This window comes from Gambusia affinis, linkage group LG02 (assembly GCF_019740435.1).
Source record: "Gambusia affinis linkage group LG02, SWU_Gaff_1.0, whole genome shotgun sequence".
Classification (NCBI taxonomy): Eukaryota; Metazoa; Chordata; class Actinopteri; order Cyprinodontiformes; family Poeciliidae; genus Gambusia; species Gambusia affinis.
In genome coordinates, this window is record NC_057869.1 from 1,021,230 (window position 1) to 1,048,731 (window position 27,502).

The 27,502-nt window shown below is 42.6% G+C and overlaps 4 protein-coding genes across 13 annotated transcripts in view; all 4 read right to left on the minus strand.

Annotated features, from left to right (window-relative positions):
• LOC122820264 (zinc finger and SCAN domain-containing protein 21-like) overlaps positions 1 to 2,559 on the minus strand; it is a 7,890-nt gene extending 5,331 nt beyond the window's left edge. The window contains exon 1 of the mRNA XM_044097528.1: positions 2,379 to 2,559. Coding sequence (XP_043953463.1) covers positions 2,379 to 2,559 — 181 coding nt within the window. The remainder of the gene's footprint in view (positions 1 to 2,378) is intronic.
• Positions 2,560 to 3,343: 784 nt separating this feature from the next.
• Positions 3,344 to 25,915, minus strand: LOC122820270 (zinc finger protein 236-like). The gene is made up of 12 exons (XM_044097538.1): positions 25,730 to 25,915; positions 24,375 to 24,788; positions 18,166 to 19,428; positions 15,669 to 15,830; positions 13,958 to 14,754; positions 13,035 to 13,065; positions 12,754 to 12,948; positions 11,051 to 11,422; positions 9,343 to 10,526; positions 8,958 to 8,967; positions 5,632 to 5,826; positions 3,344 to 5,037 (listed from the first exon to the last, which is right to left on the minus strand). The coding sequence occupies exons 1-12, from the start codon at positions 25,908 to 25,910 to the stop codon at positions 3,827 to 3,829; spliced, it is 6,015 nt and encodes a 2,004-aa protein (XP_043953473.1). The 5' UTR covers positions 25,911 to 25,915; the 3' UTR covers positions 3,344 to 3,826.
• On the minus strand, positions 13,657 to 15,849 carry LOC122824228 (zinc finger protein with KRAB and SCAN domains 1-like). Its single transcript, XM_044104585.1, has 2 exons — positions 15,669 to 15,849; positions 13,657 to 14,754 (listed from the first exon to the last, which is right to left on the minus strand). Exons 1-2 carry the CDS (start codon positions 15,847 to 15,849, stop codon positions 13,922 to 13,924), a joined length of 1,014 nt encoding a protein of 337 aa, XP_043960520.1. The 3' UTR covers positions 13,657 to 13,921.
• Positions 25,916 to 26,504: 589 nt separating the features above from the next.
• Positions 26,505 to 27,502, minus strand: part of herc1 (HECT and RLD domain containing E3 ubiquitin protein ligase family member 1) — a 45,744-nt gene continuing 44,746 nt past the window's right edge. For all 10 annotated transcript variants that reach the window (XM_044104014.1, XM_044104073.1, XM_044104023.1 and 7 more), the window contains exon 79: positions 26,505 to 26,985. In XM_044104014.1, coding sequence (XP_043959949.1) covers positions 26,800 to 26,985 — 186 coding nt within the window. In that variant the 3' untranslated portion in view covers positions 26,505 to 26,799. The remainder of the gene's footprint in view (positions 26,986 to 27,502) is intronic.

The following is a 27,502-nucleotide window of genomic DNA, read 5'->3' on the forward strand; positions in this document are numbered from 1 at the left end:
GGATGATGGATGGATGGATGGATGATGGATGGATGGATGATGGATGGATGATGGATGGATGGATGATGGATGGATGATGGATGGATGATGGATGGATGGATGGATGGATGATGGATGGATGGATGGTTGGATGGATGATGGATGGATGGATGATGGATGATGGATGGATGATGGATGGATGGATGATGGATGGATGGATGATGGATGGATGGATGATGGATGATGGATGGATGATGGATGGATGGATGGATGATGGATGGATGGATGATGGATGGATGGATGATGGATGGATGGATGATGGATGGATGACGGATGGATGATGGATGATGGATGGATGATGGATGGATGGATGGATGATGGATGGATGGATGATGGATGGATGATGGATGGATGATGGATGGATGGATGGATGGATGGATGGATGATGGATGGATGGATGATGGATGGATGATGGATGGATGATGGATGGATGGATGGATGGATGGATGATGGATGGATGATGGATGGATGATGGATGGATGGATGATGGATGGATGATGGATGGATGATGGATGGATGATGGATGGATGATGGATGGATGATGGATGGATGGATGGATGATGGATGGATGGATGGATGGATGATGGATGATGGATGGATGGATGATGGATGGATGGATGATGGATGGATGGATGATGGATGGATGATGGATGGATGGATGATGGATGGATGATGGATGGATGGATGATGGATGGATGGATGATGGATGGATGATGGATGGATGATGGATGGATGATGGATGGATGATGGATGGATGATGGATGGATGGATGATGGATGGATGGATGGATGGATGATGGATGGATGGATGATGGATGGATGATGGATGGATGGATGATGGATGGATGATGGATGGATGAATGGATGGATGATGGATGGATGGATGATGGATGGATGGATGATGGATGGATGGATGATGGATGGATGATGGATGGATGGATGATGGATGGATGATGGATGGATGATGGATGGATGGATGGATGATGGATGGATGATGGATGGATGATGGATGGATGGATGGATGGATGATGGATGGATGGATGATGGATGGATGATGGATGGATGGATGATGGATGGATGGATGATGGATGGATGATGGATGGATGGATGATGGATGGATGGATGGATGGATGATGGATGGATGGATGGATGATGGATGGATGGATGATGGATGGATGATGGATGGATGATGGATGGATGGATGATGGATGGATGGATGGATGGATGATGGATGGATGGATGATGGATGGATGATGGATGGATGATGGATGGATGGATGATGGATGGATGATGGATGGATGGATGAATGGATGGATGATGGATGATGGATGGATGGATGATGGATGGATGATGGATGGATGGATGGATGATGGATGGATGGATGAATGGATGGATGATGGATGGATGGATGGATGGATGATGGATGGATGGATGATGGATGGATGGACAGTTTAATGAAAACCAGATAAAGTTTAAAAAGTGCAATAAATAAAGGTTTTTATTTTAGGTCAAACTAAAACTTAAGTTGTTTCCTAAATCAAAGACGAAGGATATAATAAAGTCAAAAATGTTATCTTTAAAAATAGTGAAGTCGAACTAATTTCAATATTTTCCAAAGTAATCCAGACTGAGGATTGTCTAATTTAATTCCTATAGAAAGGAGTTAATGGTCGCCATGGAGACACAAAGTTGTTTTCTAACAGCAGAGTTTCCATCAGTCATCATCTTCATCTATTATTTCATTCATTCAGTAATAATCTATTATGGTTGTTGTTTTTTACTGGATTTATAAAGAAATCTGTTCTTCGGAATCATTTTAGCTAAAAAATGAACCGGGTCACTGTATCCTCCTCGGTGAAGACCCGCATCATTTGTCAGCCCGTGGAGACAGAACCTGTCTGCTGTGTCAGATCAGAGGGTGGAGATAACAGGTCACAAACTACTGGGTTGGGCCTAAATCACTTAAACTAGTTTCTAAAGTCAAAATTGCGAAAATAGAGGGAAATCCTCTTGTATTTATTGAGATTTTGATTTGAATCTTACTTTTCGAATGGGGTGTAGTTATTTATGTTGAGCACTGCATGTTTTGTTTTTTACATTTAAATCGGAGCTCTAAACCAACACGTGGGATTTTCCCAGGTTGGGTTGTTTTCTCCACCGGCTCACTGAAAAGGAGCGGGTCCACAGCTTCACTCTGATCTCTCGGTTCTGCAGGTTCAATGCACATCAGAGCCGGACTAAAGGCAGAACATCCAGGTAGCGAAGCTCTGCCTGGACACACCCTGGGTCAGAACCGAGCCCGGACCCTGCAGCCCGCAGGCCCCCCGCGGACCTCCTGACCTGCTCTCTGGAAGCCGCTGTCCGGTCTCCAGCCGCCGTCCAGCAGTCTGCGCTGGCGGTCCAGCTCTTCCTCGTACTGGGCGATGGTTCTCTGGAAGACCGAGAAGATTTCCTCCGCGGCGGCAGTCAGCCGCTCGCTGATGAACTCTCTGAGATTCTGGGCTGAAGACACGCCGGACATGTTCACAGCTAACACTCACACCGCTACAGTGGAGGCTAACTGCTAGCTGTTGACGTCACGTGACCACACAGCGTCTTACGCACGCGGTCATCGCCCCCTGCTGTCTTGGAAATGAACTGCGGAGGTTTTCGGTTCTGCACCGTTATTTGACTGAACCTGCGGCCAAAATTAGAAATAAACATTCAAATAGACAAATAACTCGATGAGGTACGTGATGTCACATATTGTGTACAAATAATTACAATGAAGAATTTTCACAACTTATTACACAGTGCAACATGAGTTAATTATCATTTTCAGCTGTATTAACAGCATCACTTCCGTCATTTTCCATTTTTTTCCCAGTTGTATTTTCTTATTCAGGTCTCTTCCTTTCCCAGCACAGAGCGAGTCACCAACTTCCACAACAAATGAGAACAAGTTATAACGAGACATCTGCAAATGAAAAAGAGGAAATATTATAAAATAAATCAATGCATTAAGATAAAGTCAGTACATTTAAAAATAAAACGATATGAAAACATGTAAGTTAAAAATGATGTTGAATAAATATAGCATAACTAAAAATGAGGGAAAAAGAAATATAAAAGGAATTTGCTAAAAACAATCAAATTACAATGTAAATTTATTACTGTTAAATGATAATTCATGGATAATAAAATAAGATGGGAAAAGCTTTAATGTTTATTTTTTGCAGGATTATTCCAAGAGCAGGAAAAAGATTCCTGATCCGTCTCCAACATCCTGAAGGTAAAAAGTCAAAAATGTGAGAAATAAGTCAAGATTCCCAGTGATGCTGATTCACTTTATTGTCCATCTATACATCAACATCCATCTCGACATATTAATATGTCTATGTTTTATGTATTATCACATTCTCCCTGAGCTAAATGACGGATGAATTCAAGTATTAAACTGTTCAAAGTTTTGACAATAAGAATACATTTTTTGTTGAATTTACAATTCATATAAAACAAAATTCATATTCAATCTAAATATAAGAGATGAGGACAAAATAATTTCCTATTTATTTGGCAAAAAAAAAAATCCTGATTCCACCAGAAGTTTTAAACCAGTAACTTCCCTTTTTTATCATTTCAAACTGTAGAAAAACGATGAAGCGTCTCTTTAGTAAGAACATCCATCCATTATGTTGGCACAGAAAATCCTGACGTTTGAAATAAAATGTCTCTGAAACTCTTTTAGTTGAAGTCCAGCATGTAGAGCTGATGAGGTGAATCGGGTCGGCAGCCGCAGCAGGAGCTGGTCACTGATTGGTTCCTTCAGAAAGATGCTTTGGAGCCACGTGAGTCTTCAAGTGGCGCCTCAGATGAGACGTTTTTATGAATCGTTTTCCACACGTGTTGCACGCGTGAGGCCTGGCGCTCGTGTGGATCAGCATGTGCTTGGACAGCGCCGACCGCAGGGAGAACGTCTTACCGCAGGTTTTGCAGAAGTGCGGTCTGTCTTCGGAGTGGTTCCTCATGTGCCGTTTCAGGTTGCTGCTGCGCATGAAGCGCACGCCGCACGTGGTGCAGACGAACGGTCTCTCACCCGTGTGGCTCATCATGTGCCTGCGGAAATTGCTGCTGCAGCCGTAGCCTTTCCCGCAGGTCTGACATTGGTACGGCCGGTCTGCAGAGTGAACCTGCATGTGGCGCACCAGGTGGCTGCGGCTGCTGAAGCCTTTCTCACAGGTTCTACAGGAATGCGGTTTCTCGCCGGTGTGGATCATCGTGTGCTTCTTGAGTGATTGCAGTTCGGGAAACATTTTTCCGCAGGTCTGGCAGAAGTATGGCCTCTCCCCTGTGTGGGTCCTCATGTGGACCATGAAGCTGCTTCGAAAGCGGAAATTTCGGCCGCAGGTTTTGCAGGAATATGGTTTCTCGTCCGTGTGCGTCCTCATGTGGCTCAGCATGTTATACTTGTATCGGAAGGTTCTCTTGCAGACTTTACAGGAATACGGTTCCTCTCCAGAGTGGACTCTGGAATGAGAACGTAATTTAGAAGCTCTGGAGAATAATTTTCCACAAACGTCACATTTCAGAGACAACGTCTCATCAGCTGTGCTCTGATCATTTTTCAGCTTCAGTTCTGCATTTCCAGATGATCCAGAGTCGTTAGTCCAGTTTTCATTCTGATCTTGTCTGTCTGGTTGGCTGTCAGGCTGAAGCTGGTTCTGGTCCGGTTCTGACTCAGTGTTCAAACCTTCTTCATGAGAGGAGCCCACCATCGGCATCAGAACCAGGTTCTCTTCCTCCAGATTGGCGCAGAGCTCTTCATGCTCCTCTTTAACTTGTGGAGCTCCTGGTTCATTTTGTTCTTCTTTAAGTTGGAACGTTTCTGGTGCTTCCTGGTTCTCTTTCGCCTCCGAACCTTCTGGTTCCGTTTGGGCCACATTTGGATCCATCTTCTGGTTTCTGGTCTGCAGCTCAGCAGGAATCTCCTCTTGTTTCTGGAGGAAATACTGAGAAAGGTCTGCAGGGAAATGGACAATCATTATCTTTAAGGTTAATGTAGACACTGAGGGTGAAACCTACATGTAGCCTTTAATGCTCTCTTAGCCTGGCTGATCCTGGTGTCGTACTTTAGACCTTGTGATGATAGGAGTGAAGAAATTACAGTCCTTCCCCAAAACCCTGAGCTTTCTGATCATTTCTAATAAGATCTGAGTTTATTTTAACTGAGTATTCCAAATGCGAGAGAAAATGTGCAAATAGAATATCTTTATCAGACATCGCTGTAAAAACTTTTAAAGAATCTGTTCCATGTTTAATTTCCTCCAGATCTCATAAAGCAGCGATTTCATCTCCAGCTCGTCTCAAACTGTTTACAGAGTTACTTCCTCATTACAGGTGACGCTCATCGATGTAACCAGGGGAGTAACACTTTTTATTTCAATTCATCTGCGAAATAAAACCCACAATTTTAGGCCTTACATGGTTAATAAACATGATAATGTTACGAATATCTTTAAAAGTTTCCTCTTCGGTCCGTTTTCTCATCAATATGCGAGTTTAGAGCGATGCGCGCTCCCGCGACAGGACACAAGACTTATCCAGAACCCCTCACCTGTCCGGTCCAGCCGAACCTCCGGTCTCCAGCCGCCGTCCAGCAGTCTGCGCTGGCGGTCCAGCTCTTCCTCGTACTGGGCGATGGTTCTCTGGAAGACCGAGAAGATTTCCTCCGCGGCGGCAGTCAGCCGCTCGCTGATGAACTCTCTGAGATTCTGGGCTGAAGACACGCCGGACATGTTCACAGCTAACACTCACACCGCAGCACAACAATGGCGCCGCTGGCTTCTTCTTCAACAGTTTGAATTGTTCGGTTACATCACCGCCCCCTCCTGGTGGAGCAGCCAACTGCTGCTCTGAAATATTCCGGCTGAAAACGCCGCGAAGTTCATGAAACAAAATACCTCCTTTCTTTTTCAAGTTTCGTCCACATTCAGAAGAAACTTGAAGCCCTAATTAAATAAATGCTGTAACGTACCGTGAGGTTTTCCAAGGCATAAGTACGTTAAAAACCTGCGTAGAGCTAGAATTTGCTTATTAATTCAGAATGAGAAGGTCCTTAAATTTAACAGTTTCTGCATAGATAACAAGATTAAAATAGTTTATTTTACATTTAATTGGGAAGTTTACTTTGTATTAGTGCAAAAAAAAAATCTCAGTTTTCATAGCTGTATAGTTTAATTTTTGTTCACAAATACATCCCAACAAATAATAACCAACAACCCAACACAATCCAGCTTCATTTATAAAGAACATTGCAACAACTGCAGAGGACCAAAGCACTGTACAGAAAAATAAAAACAAAATAAAAGAACTAAATACAAGAATTCAGCAGAAAGATAAACCAGCTGTGCATTCATCCATGTTTGTCTTAAAGGTCGGCCTGCTGAACTTGGCCTCCTCTCATAAATACAAACCCAACGTGGAGAAGCAGCTTTCAGCTTCTGTCCACCACAAATCTGAAAGAAACTTCCAGAAAACTGCAAAACAGCCAAAACACTTGAGATCCTTCACATGCCCAGTCCTGCTGCTGGTCTGGGTGGATTTGTCTGGTTCAGTTTGACCAGAGACAAACGAATTCACACAAACAGCTGAAGGAAAACCTCCCAGACTTTGAACGGCAGCATTACTGATTCACCTATTTCTACTTTCACAGGAGATTCCAGACATGCAGGCTGAACTCCAGAGGTCAGAGTTCAGATGAACCCCCGTTTGGGTTTATCTGAGTTCCTGTTGGCGTCGTTATGGTTACGTTCAGGATCACAGGAGACGGAAAACAAACACCGATGATCTAAGCAGGGTGCCCAAAAGTTTTGTCATGTGGTCAATAAAAAAACCCAAAAAAATAAAAAATAAATCAGGCAAATAAAAAACAGATCTTTTTTCTAAATAGATATTTATTGTAGTTTCAAAACCTGAATGTTATATTAGGATATCAGGGCCATCGTAGACAAAATAATAAAATAATAAGAAAAGTTAATTTCCACCAAAATCTCTGAAATTGAAATTAATCTCAGAAATTTTCTAGAAAAAATGTCAAAAAAGTTTCAAAAGTCAAAGATTTTCTACATTTGAAACTCAAGAATTTCCAAGTTTATTGTAGAAAATTTCTGAGATTATTTTCAACATTTCTGAGTTTTATTCTGGAAATTTATTACTCTATCTAAAATGAGTAATCATTTTTGAACTGCAGTTGGGGGCCGCAGAAGGGCCACATTTGGCCCCCAGGCCACACTTTGGACACCCCTGATCTGCAGAGACAGGAAACTGTTTGGTCTCAGTTACAATCACTTCTTCCTCAGGATTCCATCCGAAAGCCGAACTCCTGATCGAACGGTGAGGACGTGGAAACGAACCCAGGCTGGGATTCATTCAGTTCACACCAGGAAGTTAAAACTCTTCATCTCTGCTCACAGTGAATCGGACTTCCAGCAATAAAACAGTTTTCTTGGTCCAACCTGTTCAGATGAACTGAGCTGCAGCTGTGGGGTTTCTCCCCACCGCCCAGGTGTATTATATTAACATCTACTCTTTAAAAACACCCCACTAAAACATATTTGGTTTTCTTTAGCTTATTACATCACTTTTAAGAAAATGTCTGTAAATGTGGAGCAGCAAACAGCTGAGACGAATACATTACAGGGAAGATGATGATGATGATGATGAAGGTGATGATAATGAAGGTGATGATAATGAAGGTGATGATGATGATGGTGATGATGAAGGTGATGATGAAGGTGATGATGATGATGATGATGAAGGTGATGATGATGATGATGATGGTGATGATGAAGGTGATGATGATGATGATGATGGTGATGATGAAGGTGATGATGATGGTGATGATAATGATGAAGGTGATGATGATGATGATGATGATGGTGATGATGATGATGGTGAAGGTGATGATGAAGGTGATGATGAAGGTGATGATGATGATGATGGTGATGATGATGGTGATGATGGTGATGAAGGTGATGATGATGATGGTGATGAAGATGATGGTGATGATGAAGGTGATGATGATGATGATACAGCTGATGATGATGATGATGGTGATGATGGTGATGATGATGGTGATGAAGGTGATGATGATGATGATACAGCTGATGATGATGATGATGATGGTGATGAAGGTGATGATGATGATGATGATACAGCTGATGATGATGATGATGATGATGGTGATGAAGGTGATGATGATGATGATACAGCTGATGATGATGATGATGATGATGGTGATGATGGTGATAATGATGGTGATGAAGGTGATGATGATGATGATACAGCTGATGATGATGATGATGGTGATGAAGGTGATGATGATGATGGTACTGTAGACCAGTGGTCCTTCAACCACCAGGCTGCACAAGAAATAATTCAATATGTCCATTGTATGTATTGAGTCTGGAGGAGCTTTTATTTTGAAAAATATAACGGGATCATCGGTGCCGTCCTAAGAAACGTCCCCCTGCCCCGGTCTGCAGAAAATTTCCAAAGGGTTGACCGGTCCGTTGTAGTGAAACGGTTGGGGACCACTGCTGTTGACAACTGGAAAAAAAAATGTCAGAATGAAGATAAAACAGGAACAACATTCTTCAGGTCAAACTAAAAGAAAGTTATTTTTAATCACAAGAAGAAATTCACAAAATTCTCGTATTATTACAACTTTAATTTGGTAAATTACAACTTTATTCTCATATTACTATGACTTTATTTTTGTATTTTCACGACTTTGTTGTGGTAATTTTGTGAATTTATTCTCATACATAAATGTTGGTTCTGTTCCTGACACTCTGCTGCTGACAGACGTTCAACCTGTAACTGCTGGGTTGCTGGTTCAGATCCCGCTCTGTCTGTTTTGGGCCTGGTGGGCATCCTTACCCCTGTCAGTCTGTAACCATCAGTGGTGAATCACTGAATGTCCTTCGGAATCAGCAGACCTCAAAAAGCATTGTAAAATTTGCAGTATACAAATGTTATTAATATTTTTCTGCGTATGTGTGATGTTGGTGCTGGCGGTGAGGAGAACCAGCATTTGTGTCGTCGGTTTTTCATCTTTTGAAGATGTTTTGCTTCATTTGCAGCTTCACAGCAAATCAACAAATCACTTCAGTTTTTCTCCCAGAGATGATAAAGTTCAGTTATGAAAAGAGAAAATTATGAACAAATGAAGAAAAACTAGAATAGGAGCATTTAAAAGATGTGAGCGGACTAACCGACCAGCTTGCCTCCTGACGTGATGCTTTCAGGGCTTTCAGGACAGCACAGCGCCGCCGTCTGTGTGGATCTTCATGTGCTTCAGCAGCGTACATTTGTGACTGAAACATCTGCCGCAGAGCTGGCAGGAGTACGGCTTCTCGCCCGAATGGCTCCTCATGTGTTTGAGCAGCGTGCAGCTGTGGCTGTAGCTCTTGTCGCAGATGCCGCAGGGGTACGGTCGCTCGCCCGTGTGGGTGCGGATGTGCTGCATCAAGTTGCTGCTCTGACTGAAGCTTTTGCCGCAGATCTCGCAGGAATACGGCTTCTCACCCGTGTGCGTCCTCATGTGCCGCAGCAGGTTGCTGTTGTCGCTGAAGCTCTTCCCGCAGGTCTGGCAGGAGTAGGATCTCTCGCCTGTGTGGGTCATGGTGTGCTTTCGGAGTGTGGACGGGTCGGAGAAGGTTCTGCCACAGGTTTTACAGAAGTACGGTCGCTCGTCCGTGTGCGTTCGCATGTGGACCATGAGGTGGACGCTGTACCTGAAGGCTTTGTTGCAGGTTTTGCAGATGTAGGGCCTCTCGCCCGTGTGGATGGTCATGTGGCGTTTAAAGCCAGACTGGTCAGAGAACCTCTTTCCGCAGGTCTTGCAGAGATACGGCTTCTCACCCGTGTGCGTCCTCATGTGGACGTTCAGATTGACCTTCTGGCTGAAACCTTTGCCGCAGATTTCGCAGGAAAATGGTTTCTCCCCAGTGTGCGTCCTCATGTGGATCAGCAGCTTGATGTTGTATTTGAAAGCTTTTCCACACACATTGCAGGAAAATGGCTTCTCCACCACATGGATTTTAAAATGTTCCTTTAATTCTGTGTCGCTGCCAAAGTTTTTCCCACAGAGCTGACATCCTGAGGGTCCGTCGCTGGTCCCGGCGTTGCTCGGACTCTCAGCGCTCAGGTTGTAACTGTAACTCATGTGTTTAGGACGTGGCATCGGGTGGGGGCTGCTTGCTGATCCAGACTCTCGCTCCCAGCTTCCCTCCTGGAAGCCGAGGAAAACGTTCTGCTTGGCTTTTCCTTCAGCTTCACTTTCGTCGCTTTCCTCATAAGCCGACGTCACGGTGAAGGAGTCGATCTCCTCCTTCAGCATCAGCTGCTCGTCCTGCTCCTCTTTAATCTGTGGAGGTTCTGCTTCCTGCTGCTCCTTCCGGTCTGCAGGAGGCTCCGCCTCCAGGGAGACACAACGCTGTGGAGCATCTGCAGGGAGGAAAACAAAGAAACTGATTAAATGTCTGGCTCCTCTATTAACCAGCGCTGCTCTGAGCAGCAGCTCCTATAATGAGCTCAACAGTTCCACCAGGCGTTTGCTAATTGTTGCTGGCTAGTCTGAAGGAGCTCAGTGGGGGAGGAGCTGCTTCTCGAAGGTCCATCCACCTGACTGGTTGCCATGGAGATTAAAGGATTTATCACACATGAAAGAATCAAAGCAACACTGCAGGAATGTTTTTAACGAGGGAAAAACTTTCTAACATGATTTAAAGATGAAAAACGATGATTTTATGTGCTACCGGCCCTTTAAGCAGTTTGCTGACGTGAGCAGAATGTTTGAGCTCCACCTACAGTTCACCTGTAGAAAACCTGCAGGTTGGCTGTTCTTGCTGCAGGAAGTGGCGGAGATCCGGACCGTCTGATCTGCTGAACCTCACTGAGCTTTTTGAAGCCACCGGCTCCCCCTACTGGTCATCCTCCTCAGCTGCAGGTGAACCTTCTCAGATTCTCACCTGTTTCTGCATTCTGCTGGAAGGTCAGTTCTGATTTCTGGGTTTGGTCTCGGTTCTCTGAGGTGGAGCCGCCCTCTCTGCTGCCGGTCGGGTTCCTGGTTCTGGTCTGCTCTCTTCCTTCCAGAGAAAACTTGTGTTTCGGTTCTGGAGCCCTGCGGCGTCCGTCTGTGTAAGTCGCCTCCTGCTTCAGAACCAGCGGCTCCTCCAGGCTCCTCCGCTCAGCTCTGAGGAGGAAACTCTCTGCTCTCTCGTGTCCTTTAAACTCCAGAGGTTCTGGCTGCTGTCGGGTCAGCGCCGACGCCCCCTGCTGGTGCAAAAGCTGCGGTGCGGCAGGAATCTCCGGCTTCTTGCGCAGGTACTGTCGCAGCAGGTCTGATGGAAGAAAGGAAGCTTTTAAAACATTAATAATTACCGTGGCAACACTCCATTTTGGTCCACAGCGAAACTGGAACCCAAATTATTCAACACCTTTTATTAAAATCCTTTGATTTTTCCCAGTGAATTAAATTTCATATCAGGTTGAATAATTTTAGGTTTGTCTAAAAGCTCTGGAGTTTTAACAGGTATGTAAACTTTTGACATAATGCAATGAAATAAGTTACAGTTAATAGTTGGTAAATTTACACCTTTTGTTGCTTCTGTTTAACTTTGATTTGATTTTGTAATATTTAGGTATAAAATTGTTTCATTTTTAAGAAGCAGATTTTTATCCCTAAAATCAAAGTGATCTAATAAATGGCTCCGTAAACACGACCAGCTGAATCTGAGCCGATATCGATGAGCTGATTGATTCTCCAGAAATATGATCAGACCTGCTGGTGTTTGCTTATCAGGATTATTGATCCGGATCATTGGAAGGAAACGAGACTGGAGAGTTTCACATGCAGACACTTTCAATAAAAAAAGATTTATTATTATTATCAAATTAGACAAAACTGTTTTCATTTTATTGTGATTTTATTGCTTCACAGAGGAATATTACGGCCAGATTAAGATTAATTTATTTTTTATTGCACGAATAAAGTCCTAATATCACAAGAATAGAATTGTAGTAATATGTAAATAAAGCACTATTATCAGAATAGTCATAATAATACCAAAATAAAGCATTAATATTATCAGAATACATTTGTAATAAAACAAGAATAAAGCATTATAATAACAGTGAGCTGCTCATTTCAAAGCCACTTCTAATTAATTTTAGGACGTTTTCAGGTAAAACTGTCTTTATTCTGTTGATATTATGACTATATCCTTTAATAAAACATATATTCTCAAAACCTGTCCCTGATACTCCATTGATTGAAATAAAAGCCAATTTTTAAAAATATTGTTTGTTATCTAATTTATAGTTTTTATAAAAAAAATGGAATAAAATCTGATCTGGTATAAAAAAAATAGTAAATGTTATTTTTAAGCCATATTTTATTTAAAGCCATAAGGCGGTTCTGATTGTCTCAGTACCGCCGGGATGTTCTGCCAGCAGCTGTCCACTGGGTCACCTGGGCACCGAGTGAGGGGAGCTGGTGTTGTGGATCAGCTGGTGACCCCGTGATCTGCGGTCAGAGTAAAGATGGAGGCCGGATTCAGGCCTGCTGTTCTGACGCAGAGGAACAACCTCCCGTTAGCCTAACAGACGGACCATGAAGCTCAGATATGACCATCTTGGACCGGGTCGGAACCAGCTCTGCGGACCTCCTGACCTGCTCTCTGGAAGCCGCTGTCCGGTCTCCAGCCGCCGTCCAGCAGTCTGCGCTGGCGGTCCAGCTCTTCCTCGTACTGGGCGATGGTTCTCTGGAAGACCGAGAAGATTTCCTCCGCGGCGGCAGTCAGCCGCTCGCTGATGAACTCTCTGAGATTCTGGGCTGAAGACACGCCGGACATGTTCACAGCTAACACTCACACCGCAGCACGAAGCAGCGGGCTGCTGTTTACATCCGCCTGGGTGTCACATGAGGGCGGAGCTGCCAACACCGCCCTCTACCGGCGGGATGCAGGACGTACATCTTTATCACCTCCAACGCAGAATGTCATCAATAAATGAGAATATCACCAAAACAGGCGGCACAAAATTAAATAGCGTATTAATTTTATGGCCAATAATAATCACTGGGAAGAAAAGTCTACACAAGCAACAGTAAATTACATTTACTTCAGTACATTTTTAGAAAAAATTTACTTTTTACTTTTACTTGAGTAATTTCATTATAAAGTATCTATACTCTTATTTGAATAAAATATCTGGTTTCTATCTTTTTAATAAAAAATAAACATTTTTAACCAGACAGACAGTTTTTGTTAGTTTTATAATGAAAGAAACTGATTTTATTTTTAGTTACTTAGAATTATTGTCATTTTCTCTCTTAAAATACCAAAATTTCCACTTAACTTTATATTTTCATCCATCTCATTACACAATTTTTCCATATTAAATGGTTTATTTAATATTGATCAGTTATTCTTGAGTTGACTTTTTACTAAATACTTTTACTTGAGTAAAAATATGTTGAAGTACTTCTACTTTTAGTTGAACATACATTTTTGGGAATTCTGCTTCCACTTATTTTTATTCAATTAGAAAACATTTGTCCAAGAAATTACTAAAATAAGACTTAAAAAATTATTTTATTAAAAAGGCAACTCAAATACTATGTAAGAGGTCATAACATCAAATTTAATATCATCACCCTACTAAAACAATGACATAAATCATTTTATTTACCAAAAAAAAATCACTTTTGGCAAAAAATAAGATAAGATCCAACAGAACCAGAACGATTCGTTCGGTCAGAAACATGATAAAAACAAATCAAAGTTCTGGACCCGGACCGGACCTACTGACTGGGTCAGGGCTGCACCTGCGGGCGTCTCTCAGGTGGGCGGAGCCTCTGCCGCATGGACCCTGACGTGCCGCCACATGTGGCTGCTGCGGCTGAAGCGCTTTCCGCAGACGGCGCAGGAGTACGGCCTCTCTCCTGTGTGAACGTTGGTGTGCTTCCGGAGCGATGAATGATCCGAGAAGCGTTTCTCGCAGAACTGACAGGCGTACGGTTTCTCTCCCGTGTGCGTCCGCATGTGGACAGACAGGTTGACCTTGAAGCTGAACGCCCTCTGGCAGACGTCGCAGGAGAACGGTTTCTCACCCGTGTGAACGCGCAAGTGGACTCGCATCTCCGAGTTGCACCTGAAGGCTTTACCACAGACATCGCAGGAAACGGGCCGCAGCCCCAGTCCACCCGGAACCAGGCCGGAACCGCTGCTCCTCTTCCTGACCCGTCTCCTCTTTGGCTCCAGCTCCTTCTTGATCCAGCTTCCGTCCTGACCTCTGACCCCAGCGGCAGCAGCGCCGAGCAGGCCGCTGTTTGGAGTCAGAGCGTCTGGTTCCTGACCTTCCTGCCTGCTGCCCCAGAACCCGGTCCGATCTCTGGCCGAGTCCGAGTCATCGCTCCAGCTTCCCGCCGGGTATCGGGTCTCCGACTCGGACACGCTCCGGTCCCTGCTGGGTTCTGGCTCGCTATCAGCAGATGTTACCATGGCGATATCAGCATCCGGCTTCAGAACCGGTGGGTCTTCATCACGGACGAAGCAGAGAGCATCATCTTCCTCTTTGACCCGGGAAGGTTCTGGTTCCTCCCGGTCAGAACTGGACTTCCAGAGCTGCTGGACTTCCTCTTCCTCTTTCCTCAGGAACTGAACAGGAAATTCTGCAGGGAGAAATAAAACAAAGAAAATGAAAATATTTAATTTTACCTGGAAAAGCAAAACAACAGAAATAAAATAAAAAGTTATTTTGTCAGATGTTGACAGAGAGAAAAATTCTGTTCATGTTTGACCTGAACTTCATCTAAGTTACAAAAACAATTCAAAACGTTTTGAATTTTTAGAAACTGAGTAAAATGTTTCACAGGCGACGTTTAGAGAATGAGCAGAATTTTAATTATGCAGGTCCACTCAGAAGCAGAAAATTAGACTGATTATGGTTTTAGGAACGAGTTCATCATTTGGGGGGGGGGACGGGGGGGGCTCCCCCTGCGCCCCCCAGTTCCTACGCCTATGGCTTTATCTGCTAGTTCTATTTATTTTAAGACAAGTCATACATAACCTACTTTTCATTTTGATATTTTATGTATCACCACAAATATGATGTTATTCTGCTTGTCCTTCTATCTAGTAAACTGGCTTTTGAGAGAAGTAGTAGATGATTATAAGATACTTTTTTTCTTCAAACTATTCCTTCATTCAAAACCTTTGTTTATGTCAACACGTTCATTTTATACTGTAAATGAACAAATAAATAAATAAAAAATGACCAATGGGCCGCAGCCCCCTCTGGTCCCTCCTTAGGGACACCATGAGGAAATAACCTAATTTATCCAGATTAAATCTGATAGTCCGCTCAGTTACTTATAACTTCATAACATCATAATATAACTTTTCTTTTTACTGAATACTTTTTTACTTTTTCAGCAGTATGAACAGAATTACTGTTACTTTCTTCTCATCTCTGGTTTTATCTCTCAGATTCATATGAACAAGCAGGACCTGTCCGAACCCCACCTGGTTCTGGTTCTGCTCTGGATCATCTTAAAACGGGTCTAAGCAACAGGTTCGTCCTCACCTGTCCGGTCCAGCCGAACCTCCGGTCTCCAGCCGCCGTCCAGCAGTCTGCGCTGGCGGTCCAGCTCTTCCTCGTACTGGGCGATGGTTCTCTGGAAGACCGAGAAGATTTCCTCCGCGGCGGCAGTCAGCCGCTCGCTGATGAACTCTCTGAGATTCTGGGCTGAAGACACGCCGGACATGTTCACAGCTAACTAGCAGGTAGCGCCTTGCGTTAGCTCTGGGTCAACTTCCGGTGCCCAGTTCAGGCCTGCTGCAGCGCCTCTAGCGGAAACTCCAAGTCTTACAGCTCAGTCAGAGTAATTATTTTTCTCTTCTGTCAAACTAAATATCCAAAACTATTGATGTCAGCTGTTCACTGTGTAATTTTCCAATGGTGCTGGAAGTCTGGACACCTCCGTCACTCACTGAAGACGTTTGCTGATATTATGCAGACTTCTAGTCTCACATTAAATGCAGGAAAGACGTTTTGTTATTTTTCCCAAATAGGTGGAAAATAACTCATTCAAAAATTCATCTAAATGCGAAGAAAATAAAATGAGGATTCATTTGTCTTTGCAGGTGTGACTTTGGATCCAAATTTAACCTTTAAAATTATGTTATGTAGCTTAAAAAGTCTTTAAAATCTAGATTAGCACAAGGGCTCATATGTGGATTTCTTACCATTGAAAATTCAGTTTTTTACATCTAAACTCTTTTTTGCACTTTTTTTATATTGTGTGACTCAAACTGATCACACAAAACAATATATTCAAGTGCCTTAGAAATGACCAATTCCCAACCTATGTTAAATTAAATTTACCATCAACCTGTCCAGAAAACACAGAGTTAACATAGTTTATGAATATTTAATCATGAGAACCAACATGCAGACAGGAAGCTTCATGTCACAGATTGTTTAGCCTGGTAACTAAACATTTAAATCAGTTTGAAAATAATTTAACTAATTAGTTTGAATCTTCAAACTGTTTAGTTAACAAACTAAATATTGAGCTCAGAGGTAAATATTTACTTAGCTAACTATTCATTTAGTTTAAAGCCAAATATTTACTTTGAAATTGATATTTATAGATGAATGAACCAGATGGTGAAAACTGATATTAATTTTTAACTGTGTAACTTTAGAAACCCAGGAGAACCGGCGACAACCATTCAGAAGTTTGTTCCAACGTTTTGATATTTCAGAGAAAAACCAACACTGTTTAGATAAGCAGTTTTTATTTTATTTATTTGCATCGGTTCCATTGAGGGTCATATAATCATAAAAAAATCAGATATTTATTGATGATGAAAACTGGCGGTCAGGAAGAAAATCATTTGGTGGAAAACAGGCAAAAAACTTCAGCAGATTCCAGAGTTTAGTTTGATTTTTTTATTATTTTATTTTTATCAGATTTTCATCTGGTCTCATCAGAACCAGCAGTTCAGGAAGAACTTTACATGAACACGTCCGACCCAACAGCCGGAAATAGAAACGGACAACAACAGATTATAACAAAGTATTTATGAATAAAGATATACAAGCTGCTGTTTTATATACACAAAACACAAACTGATACAGGTTAGATAACCTACTAAACAAACTGAGTCTCAGCAGGAAATTTCCTCCAGGTGACGTCATTTCCTTCAGGAAGTTGTCCTCAGAGGTTACTGGTCTTCAAAATAAAAGAACAAAAACAACAAAACAAACTTCCTGTCCGAAGTCAGTGTGTGCTTCACCTTCCATCAGATGGACAGTGGATGTTTATGGAAGCAACCAATCAGGAATCAGGATGTGTAAACATTTTTATATCATATTTTTCTACTTCAGTATACTGAAATGTATATTTTATTTATATTTCATGTTGAGCATAACGTCTGTTCCCTGTGATTCACGGTGCGGCCATCCAATAATTTCCCAATTCTGGGATCCATAAAATTTATTTTATCTTCTGATTGTTCAGTGAAGATCTGTCTGTAACACATAAACAGTCTAAATAGAGTAGAAAGTTCCTACGATCCCTGAAGGCAACACAATGAGGCATAAAAAACAGAACAAGTTAGAGCTTAAAAAAAATAAAATATCCAAAAACTAAAATACTTTAATTTTATTAAAATTTGAAAAACAAACTAGAGAAAAAAAGCTAAAAATAAAAATGTGCAAATTAAGTTAATTAAATATTTAAATTTAAAAAATGCTTTTTATTTTTGGAATTTTTAAAAATTGAATTTCAGCTTCATCTCAGAAATTAAACTTTTTTTAGCAGTAAATCAAAACGCTTTCAGAAACAGGACAACATGAAGTTTTAAAAACATTTTTACTTGTTTTCCCTTAAAAACTTCAGGATTTTTGATGGCCTTGAAAGTCTTTTCTTTTTTTCCTGTTTCGTTGTCAGAAATTACCGGCTCACACTAAACAACCAAAAGTACTGAAGTTAAACAATCAGAGTTGTGGCCCTAAAGCTTTCTGATTGGCTGTGGCAGAATGAACGTCTTGAGTCGGAATGTGCAGCGCTAGCTCTGAGCGGCCGGAGCGCCGCCGTCCTCCAGGACTATCTCCACCTCCGGACTGCAACCCTTCCTGTGAGTCTTCATGTGTCGCGACAGGTGAGTGCTGCTTTTGAAGCGCTTGCTGCAGGCCTGGCAGGAGTAGGGCCGCTCGCCGGTGTGCGTCCGCATGTGGCGCACCAGGTTGCTGCCATGGCTGAAGCGCTTGCTGCACATAGTGCAGGAGTACAGCTTCTCCCGGGTGTGGGTGGTCATGTGGACGCTCAGGTGGCTGCTGCTGTTGAAACACTTCCCACAGGTGGCGCAGGAGTACGGGCGCTCCCCGGTGTGGCTGCGGGTGTGGCGCAGCAGCGTGGTGCTGTGGCTGAAGCAGCGGCCGCATGTCGTGCACTGGTACGACTTCTCTCCAGTGTGGATCCTCACGTGGGAAATCAGGCTGCTGTTATGGCTGAAGCATTTCCCGCAGGTCTTGCATACAAAAGGCTTCTCTCCCGTGTGGATCTTCATGTGAGCTGACAAGCTGCTGCTGTACCGTAGGATTTTCCCACAAATATGGCAGGAAAAAGGTTTTTCTCCGGTGTGTGTGAGCATGTGGTTTCTGAGCGCCGATGCTTCAGCAAACCTCCTCCCACAGGTGCTGCAGGGGTGCGGCTTCTCCCCTGTGTGGGTTCTCTTGTGGGAACTCAAATGGCTGTTCTGACTGAAGCTTTTCCCACAGGTTTCACATGAATATGGCTTCTCCCCAGTGTGAGTTCTCATGTGGACCGACAGGTATTTGCTCTCCCGGAAAGCTTTCCTGCAGATCTTACAGGAATACGGTTTCTCTCCCGTGTGGATTCTGTAATGTTTCCGCATTTTGAAGTTGCTGCTGAAGGTTTTCCCACAGACAGAACATTTTGTAGATTTATTACCGGAGTCAGAATTACAGACACTATCGAATGGAGGGAGACCGTCCGCTGCGTTACTTTGACTTGTCCGATTCTGGCTGGATCCCGAGTCTTTGTCCCAGTTTCCTTCCTGTTTCTGCCTCTCAGCTGCATGGGAGGCGTTCTGGTTTGGTTCTGACTCACTGTGGTCAGTTTCCTCATAATCAGATGTCACTAGGAAGCTATCCACCTCCTGCTTCACCACCAGTTCATCTTCATCACGAACGCAGACGTCTTCCTGCTCCTCTTTAATCTCAGGATCTTCAAGTTGCTCCTGGTCCAGACTGGAGTTCCCCGCCTGGCCAACGGAAATATTTGCCTCCTTCCGGAGAAAATGCTTTGGAAAGTCTGGAGGAGAAACAAAACGTTCAGTTCAAGGATAATTCTGCTGCTACGCACATATTTTTACGCTATTAAGGTTTACAGCTGACAGATGCAATGTAGTTACAGAAACGTGTATAATGATGACAATGTACATGTTGCGCCCCCTTCATATGCAAACTTAGAGAACATGTGTTATCACAGCTAAGAGGCCGAAAACCTCTGAATGTTTAAAGGATGAAGAACAATCGACAGCTTATCTAATGCCAACAGATGCAGTAAGTTGCCATTAGTTCCTTCGAGGATGTCTCCAGCTGGCACTCACTGAGAGCGTCTGTAATCAGAACTGTGACTATAATAATAATAATAATAATAATAATAATAATAATAATTATGGAGGAAGTGGGTTGCGTAAGAGAAAAATTCAAATGATTGACTTTTTTCGGTCATCGTTTGTGAGCATAAAGTTCTGCAGATAAGAAGCTGTTTTTGCAGCAGGTTTTTAGGTTTCTGTCCTTCATTATTAAAACAGTCTTTTGACCTCCAGATATGGTTTAATCATAAATCAGCATCTCCAAAATGATCTTCCTCCATGTTTAGCCATGCTAACTGGCTTGTTTTTTCCTAGTGTTTGAGTCAGAGGAGTGACAGTGTTGGACTGCAGCTGCAGATTGACTATATCAGGAATTTGACTTTCATTCACTTCAATTTATTAGAATAGTTTATTTCTTTAACACCAATTCACAACATGCTGTTTCAAAGCACTTTATGGAAAAAATATTCTAATTTATCAGTTCCAGCTGATCCTGGTTATCACACCGTGCATTAAATTCATTTTATTATTTAATGAATTGTAAAAGTTTCTAATGAAGCACAGCGGAGCATCAAGTCATTGACTTCACTTCTCCTGAACCAGCAGGGGGCAGCAGTGCAGAGCATCAACGTAGTTCTGAAGTGGCGTTTGCAAAGTTACACAGTTAAACATGATCAGCAAAAAATTCAGTCATCTGACCTGTTGTGAGACAAAAAAGCTTCATTTTGTTCATTCGTTTAAAAATGTCAGCTTTGTATTTCACTTTTTTAAATATTTCATTTAGAACTAAATATTTAGTTAGCAAAAGTCTGAAAAGCTGCAAAGTATAGCAAGTCATGAAGTTGCCAACAGATCTTTCTCTTGTCCTAACCACAACAACATTTATTGCCCTCCACCCAATTATTGCTGCCCAGGAGGGCTACAGCCCTGTATGACCCCTCTAGGTCTGCCTCCCCTACAGACCCAATAAAGACATGATTATCTAAAAAAATTATAAGACAAGTTTATTTCAAACATTACAGCATAAAACAAAGGGTGTTTTTTAGGAAACTAGAATGGCTACCCAACGATTGAAGTAGCAGAAACCTTTTGCCAAAAGCCGTCTGCATATCCACAACAGTCATCCTGGCCTTTGGGAAACTTTCAAAAGTGCAGTCAGATGTGCCTCATCAGGCCCTAAACAACAAAAGTGCCAAAACTTCTGCAACAAGCAGTGTGGTCTTCCTGAACTGGCCTACAGACTCATGTGAAACGCTGCAAAGCAGTTGCGTTCACTCTGTAAGCAAAGAAAGACTTTGCATTTAATGCACCGCACCCTGGATTTCCCGGAGCAGCCCCGGCCTCTGCAGCGCATCGAATTCTTCAGGTCTATCACCTCTGGGAGATGAGAAGCGGAACAAGTCCGAACAGAGACGTGTGGGACAGGGGTGAACCGCGTTCTTTTCCTGGACTGTGGAAGATGTGCGTTCTGTCCCTCAGCATGTGAAACGTGAGCCTCGAGGATGCCGTGCTTGGTGAGAAATACCTGAGCCGCCACCATGCGAAACTCCAGAAACTTCATGTTAGCCTTTGATGGGTTCCTGTTTTCCTGGATGTCTTGGCGGTACAACAGCCAGCTGTTAAGAAGAGCCAGATCGGTGAAGTGCATCAGCATACGGGTCGTCCACTTCTTAGTGCGGACGCTCATTCTGTAGCGGCTCCTCATCCTGTCCGACAGGTCAACTCCGCCCATATTGGTATTGTACTCTCGTACAACGCTTGGCCGGATAACAGTCACATATTTTCTGTCCTCCTTTGACCATTGCTGGCAGGTGTCTTTAGGTTCTTCTCCATGAGCAGCAGAGAGCAGGACAACTGGCTTATCGTCATACCACTTGACAACACAAAGCTCCCCGTCTGTCCTTGTAACTGTTGCTGAAGCACCTCCTCCTTGCTGTTTAAGGGTTTGGTCACTCGGCAGCTTCCTCATTGCTTTGGGGACCCGGTTCTTCATCACTGTGCCAGTCAGGTACACTTGCTTCCTCAGCATGTGATCCACAGCTGGCACGCTCATGAAGAATCGATCACAATACAGTTTAGTACCAGAAGGCAAAGTTTCAGACAAACGTTTGATCACCAAAGTTCCTAATCCCAAACCTGCCGAGTCCTCAACTTGTGAGCTCAGCATTTCTGCACCTTGGTAGACTTCAAAGTCCAGGACGATTCCATCTCCCGATGCCAGAACAAAGTTCTTTATGCCAACTGGGTTGTCCTTTAGCGGCAAATGCTGTTGGAATGGGCAGGCTTTGAACGGAATCATCCGCTCTTTTATTGAGACACACTCTGGTCGAGCCTGCAGGCGGCAGCCTTCAAGTATGCGGTTCAGGAAAGGTCTAACCCTCCACAACTTGTCGATTTGTCTCTCATGTCTTGGAACATTATCATCAACAACAACTTTGAGATTGGTGCTCAGTTTGAAGAACCGATCACGTGACATTACATCACTGATGGCAGGGATTCCCAAGGCATTTGACCAGACCATCCGTGTTTTTGGATAATGAACACAAGACATCAAAATAGCTGCCCCAAAAAAGTGATAGATCTCCTCAACAGAAGTATTGAGAGATCTTCCTGTCTTGGCCAGTGATGTGGCGTTTGTGCAGTCGGAGAGAAGTCTCATCAGATCAGCGTCTATATACTGCTCCACGTATTCCTGTGGCTGCCAATCGGATCGCACGGCTTTCAGGTCGTCATCTTCACCCTGAAACTGCATTAAGTTTGGGGTGAAAGGAGCAAACTTCCAGCGATCTCCATGTCCAGCAAGTTCTCTGCTGCGTTTGGGTTCTTGCTCTTTCTTATGTCTGCGTTTGCTTGCTTGCAGTTGTCGTAGTTCACTCCTGTTCTCACCGTCACCATCTTCACTGCCACAGTGATCATCTTCTTCTGCATCAGGCAGTGAATCATCATCTGAATCCTCTTCTGGAAAATTATCATCTTCGGAATCATCAGACAGTTCGACAGGTAAGAGGTCAATATCAAGAACATTTTCATCAACAGCTGGATTGTTGTCTTCTCCATCTGATAAATCTTCAACCTCGGAGTTGTCTACCATGGCCATTAGCAGTTGTTCTGTTTTTGACAATGCAAGTTTCTCTGAAATGATAAGATCAACCCCAAATTCAAATCAAAATTTATACCACAGAAAAGTGGCTAATAAATGATATAATTTGTTAAATGATTAGTTGGTTAGACAAACATACCACCTGCAAGAACTATTTATGATTTTGAACAGTTTGAAATATTTCCAGACCTATCAAACCAAAATGTGTGAGCAAATGCAACTTACAATAAATGTTTATGAGTGGTGAGCATCCTTAGGCTAATCTATTAATAGCGAAGCTAATTTTCAGTTTAGCGCTTCATCGTTTTTGCTAAATTTGAAAACATTTAGCTACACAAATGTTTTCATTTAAAGCAGATGGTGTGTAATGACAGAGTTGACCCTGTTAAGGATGATATACAATGATGTAACGTGTTATTGACATGTGGTTGGTATCAACATGACTGACGCGTTAGCATTAGCCTTCAGTGAATACTGTGTTGATAAAGGTCTTTAGAATGAACAAATCTAATGTTTGTGGTTAGTGCTTTAGTGTTAGTGCTTTAGTGTTGGTGCTTTAATGTTAGCGCTTTAGTGTTAGTGCTTTAATGTTAGCGCTTTAGTGTTAGTGCTTTAATGTTAGCGCTTTAGTGTTAGTGCTTTAGCATTAGCAGGACTAATGTTTTTGTTAGCGGTGACCACCACTGTTGACATTTTTATGTCCTCAAATGAGTCATCTCCTTCAACATTGCACTTTGCTCCTAATGCAAAATATCATTGAATTTGAAGCAAAAGCTGCAACCACACCAGGTTCAAACATCAAACTAGAGTGTTTGTGCCCAATATTTTGATCAGATGCTATAGAAGCGTTTCCATCTTGTTTTCACTTAAATGAGTGCAAACTGTCATGAAACAACTAGAGTAGTGACTATTCATGAGGCCGGTGTGTCAAAGCTACACACAAAGTATCAAGGTGGAGAGGTGTCCTCGTGAAACTGGCATCCTTAATAATGTAACATAATGACGCCCGTCTTGCATGATGGAAACTATCTACAGGGCGAAGCCAATACAGAACCGAACTGCTGGTTCCTTTAGATCTGGATTGAAAACATTTTCAGTTTCAGCAGCTTTGGATCAAACTGATAAACTGTTTGCTTCATTTATTTATCTAATAGTTTTCAACTCTCCAAGGTTTTTGTCATGTTAATATTGTTCATTTGATGTACAAATGTCTCCAAATTAGGCCAGAAATCCTCCTCAGATTCATCAAAATGGGAAAAAAAAAAACACTGAACCACCTTCATTTGACCAGCAGGTGGCGATAACTCTGAAATAAACATCAAAAATGAAAAGTTCCAGTTTTGAATCCAACAAGAAATTTTGGAATTTGAAAATGATCCCAGCTTTCCTCAACATTTCTCTGGCTTTTATTCAACTAAAAAATCTGTATCAAAGTGCAGGCAGTTGGTTGATGAGTTCACTATTGTGGGAAATATCAGTTTTGACACATTTCATGAATTTAAAGCTTTATATTATGCAGTATTTGATCAGTAATTGGAGATAATTGATTCAGGTTCTCACCTGTGTGGATTCTGAAGCGAGTCGTGCTTCCTGAGTTCTCTGAGGTTTTTCCGTCTCTTCGGTCTCTCTTACTTTTCAACAGGGGACAGTTGTCCATCAGCATCCTGTCCCGGCTGTCCTTCATCTCCGTGTCTCTGTCCAGCCCAGATTCGTCGGTCCAGCCTCTATCCCGATCCGGTCTCTCCTGTTGGATCCGTTCTGATTCTGGTTCGCTGAAGTTTCCTTCCTGGAGCGACGGCGCCACCATCAGGACGTCGGTCTCCTGCTTCAGGACCACCTGTCCGTCCTCCGGAGTGCTCCACACATCCTCCTGTTCCTCTTTGATCTGTGGATGGTCCAAACTGGAGTCCTGCTGGTTCTGGAGCTGCAGCTCAGCAGGAATCTGCTTCGTCCTGACACAACACCGAGGGAAATCTGGAAAAGACAAGAAAACATTCAGTCTGAGGAAAGAGAAGCTGGCTCCACCCGTCCTTATTTGTAGCAAATGATGGATTTGCTGCGGTGGAGTTTCAGCTTCCAGCCTGAACTTACGGACAGAGATATTATGGGATGTTTAGATCCTTAAAATCCATTTAACCATTTTTATTCCTGCTGCTGAATGAAATCTGTTCAGACCTGCAAAAATAACTGGGCCTGTGGAGAAATAAAACTTATCAAGTGCTATATTAATTAAAAATGTTTTTGTCTCATTATGAAAATCCATTAATAGAAACTGATGGTATAAGAAAACAAGTATAACACTCGTGATGTCAGTCAGTTTTAGAAACATATAAACAGCAGGACTGGGTCTTTAACGCATTCATTTTAATTAATTATGTGAATTTGAATGCATTAAAAACGTTCAACATTTCAGATTTATTTTTTTAATATCGAAACGTCCCAAACCGGAACCTTTGTATTTGCGTGTTCCTGATACGTCTATTAATCTGGTGCACATTTGCTAACAACATCGCAGCTGCTCTTCTGGACTCACCGAGGGTTCATTTCTGCTTGTCAGAACAATCTGAACGATGGAAAAGACGAGTGGTTCATGTGTGTTCAAGTTGTGTTACAAGCCAAGCTTTTTAGGGCTAAAGTGGCTTTTAAATGCTAAACAAATAGCAGCTAACGCTAATGTCAGCGTCTACAGTCCACATTTCTAGTAAGTTTCTGAAACTCTAGAAAAACACCTTGCTCTAATCTGATGGTTGAATAACCTGAACAGATTAAAACTGTGTATATATATCTGTGTTGTCTTTTTTAAAGCTCTGATGTTTATTTATTCAGTAGTTTGCCTGCCTGTCACCCATCCAGTCCACGGTGGGTGGTTCTGTTGGTGTCGGATAAAGCAGTGAAGCCGAACCGGACCTCCTGACCTGCTCTCTGGAAGCCGCTGTCCGGTCTCCAGCCGCCGTCCAGCAGTCTGCGCTGGCGGTCCAGCTCTTCCTCGTACTGGGCGATGGTTCTCTGGAAGACCGAGAAGATTTCCTCCGCGGCGGCAGTCAGCCGCTCGCTGATGAACTCTCTGAGATTCTGGGCTGAAGACACGCCGGACATGTTCACAGCTAACACTCACACCGCAGCACAACAAAAGGACGGCTCACGTCCGGTTTCAGAGGGTCTGTCTCGTTGCCGCCCCCTGCCGGCGCCACAGGCTTACTGCAGTCCATAGCTGTAAACAGAGGGCGCCCTCTAGAGGCCAAAGCTCTGCAGGGCAGTTTTAAAGATCTGACGTCATTAGGTTTGAATATACACGAATCACGCATAACATTATGACCTCTAATGTGAGGTGAAGAACACTGGTTATCTCTACCTCCACATAGCTACCTCTGGGTACTTCTACTCTCCAATTTTCCATTACTTGCAACGCCTGGTCTGTTATGTTTTGCTGTGATTAACTTCCTGTCTCTCTTTCATCCTGAAGCCTTTGAAATTCTTTGTTTCTCTCCTAGATAAAGCCACTAACGGCTCCATTTTATGAAACTTTAAGTTTCTGTCTTTTAGTTTAAGAAAACAGCAGAGACACAAAAAACAGATCAACTGAACCAGGAGTACTTTCTGTTCTAGAGAACAAGTAGAGTTGATCCTTTAGTGGCTTTAATGTTTGCTTGCCATAGAGGTTGCATATTTCAACAGATCAGTTCTGCAGCATTTTTATATATTTTTTTTATTTTGTTTGCTTTGGGAAACTCGCTGCCGCCAATGAAAACAATAAATATGGATACAATGCAAAACATTTTCCTAATGAAGCATTTTACACAATGTACAATCTTTACCCAGATATTCTGTACACGTTTCCAAATAGCTCTGTGGGAGGAAACCGGAATTAACACACTTCCTGTGGATTTCCATGATAAAAACTAATAAACCACAGAGAGAAATGAAGGTTGTGCCGATATTAGAGAAATAAAACGGATGTAAAAGAGTTTGCGGCCGGGTGGAAGCATCAGTAGTCCGTGTCGGAGCCCTCGGCGTTGTCCACGTTGCGGGAGAGCATGTAGTTGTCCATGTCGATGGAGCGGCAGTTGTTGATGGCGTAGCGCAGCCGCTCGGCCATGACGGCCTGGCTGGAGTACGGCGGCAGGCGCAGCTGGAAGAAGCAGGTCTGGGAGGTGGGGAGGCTGTCGTACGGCTGAGGAGGAACAGAGAGCGTCAGCAGAGAGGAGCGGATCAGCCGTCCGTCAGTCAGTCTAACTGCTGCCGTTCTGACTGGTCACTATGAAGTCCAATTCAACTGAATTTGAAAATTAAAATAAATTTTAAAAATCGTAAAAATAATTTCTAGATCAAATTTTAAATTGTATCTATAATTAAAACATGCAATCAGTTTTTCATGATGATCAATTAAAGGCCATTGAACACAATGGAAAAAAGATCTAAAGATTTCTGATTTTATTTTGGCAGAAATTTACTCCTTTTTTATCTACAACCTCCAGAGTTCTTCAGTTCTATGATTATAGAATATAATTCATAATCAAATTTTCAACTTTTGGAAATTTTCTGACTTTAAAAATCTAAAGATTTGCTAGAAAAAAATCCAAAAGAAAACATCTTGTAAATTTCTGTAAGTTTGACTTTTCAATGTTTGACTTCTCAAATCTCAATTTTTTTTCTGTGAATTTTGGATTTTTTTTTGTAAAATTTAGATT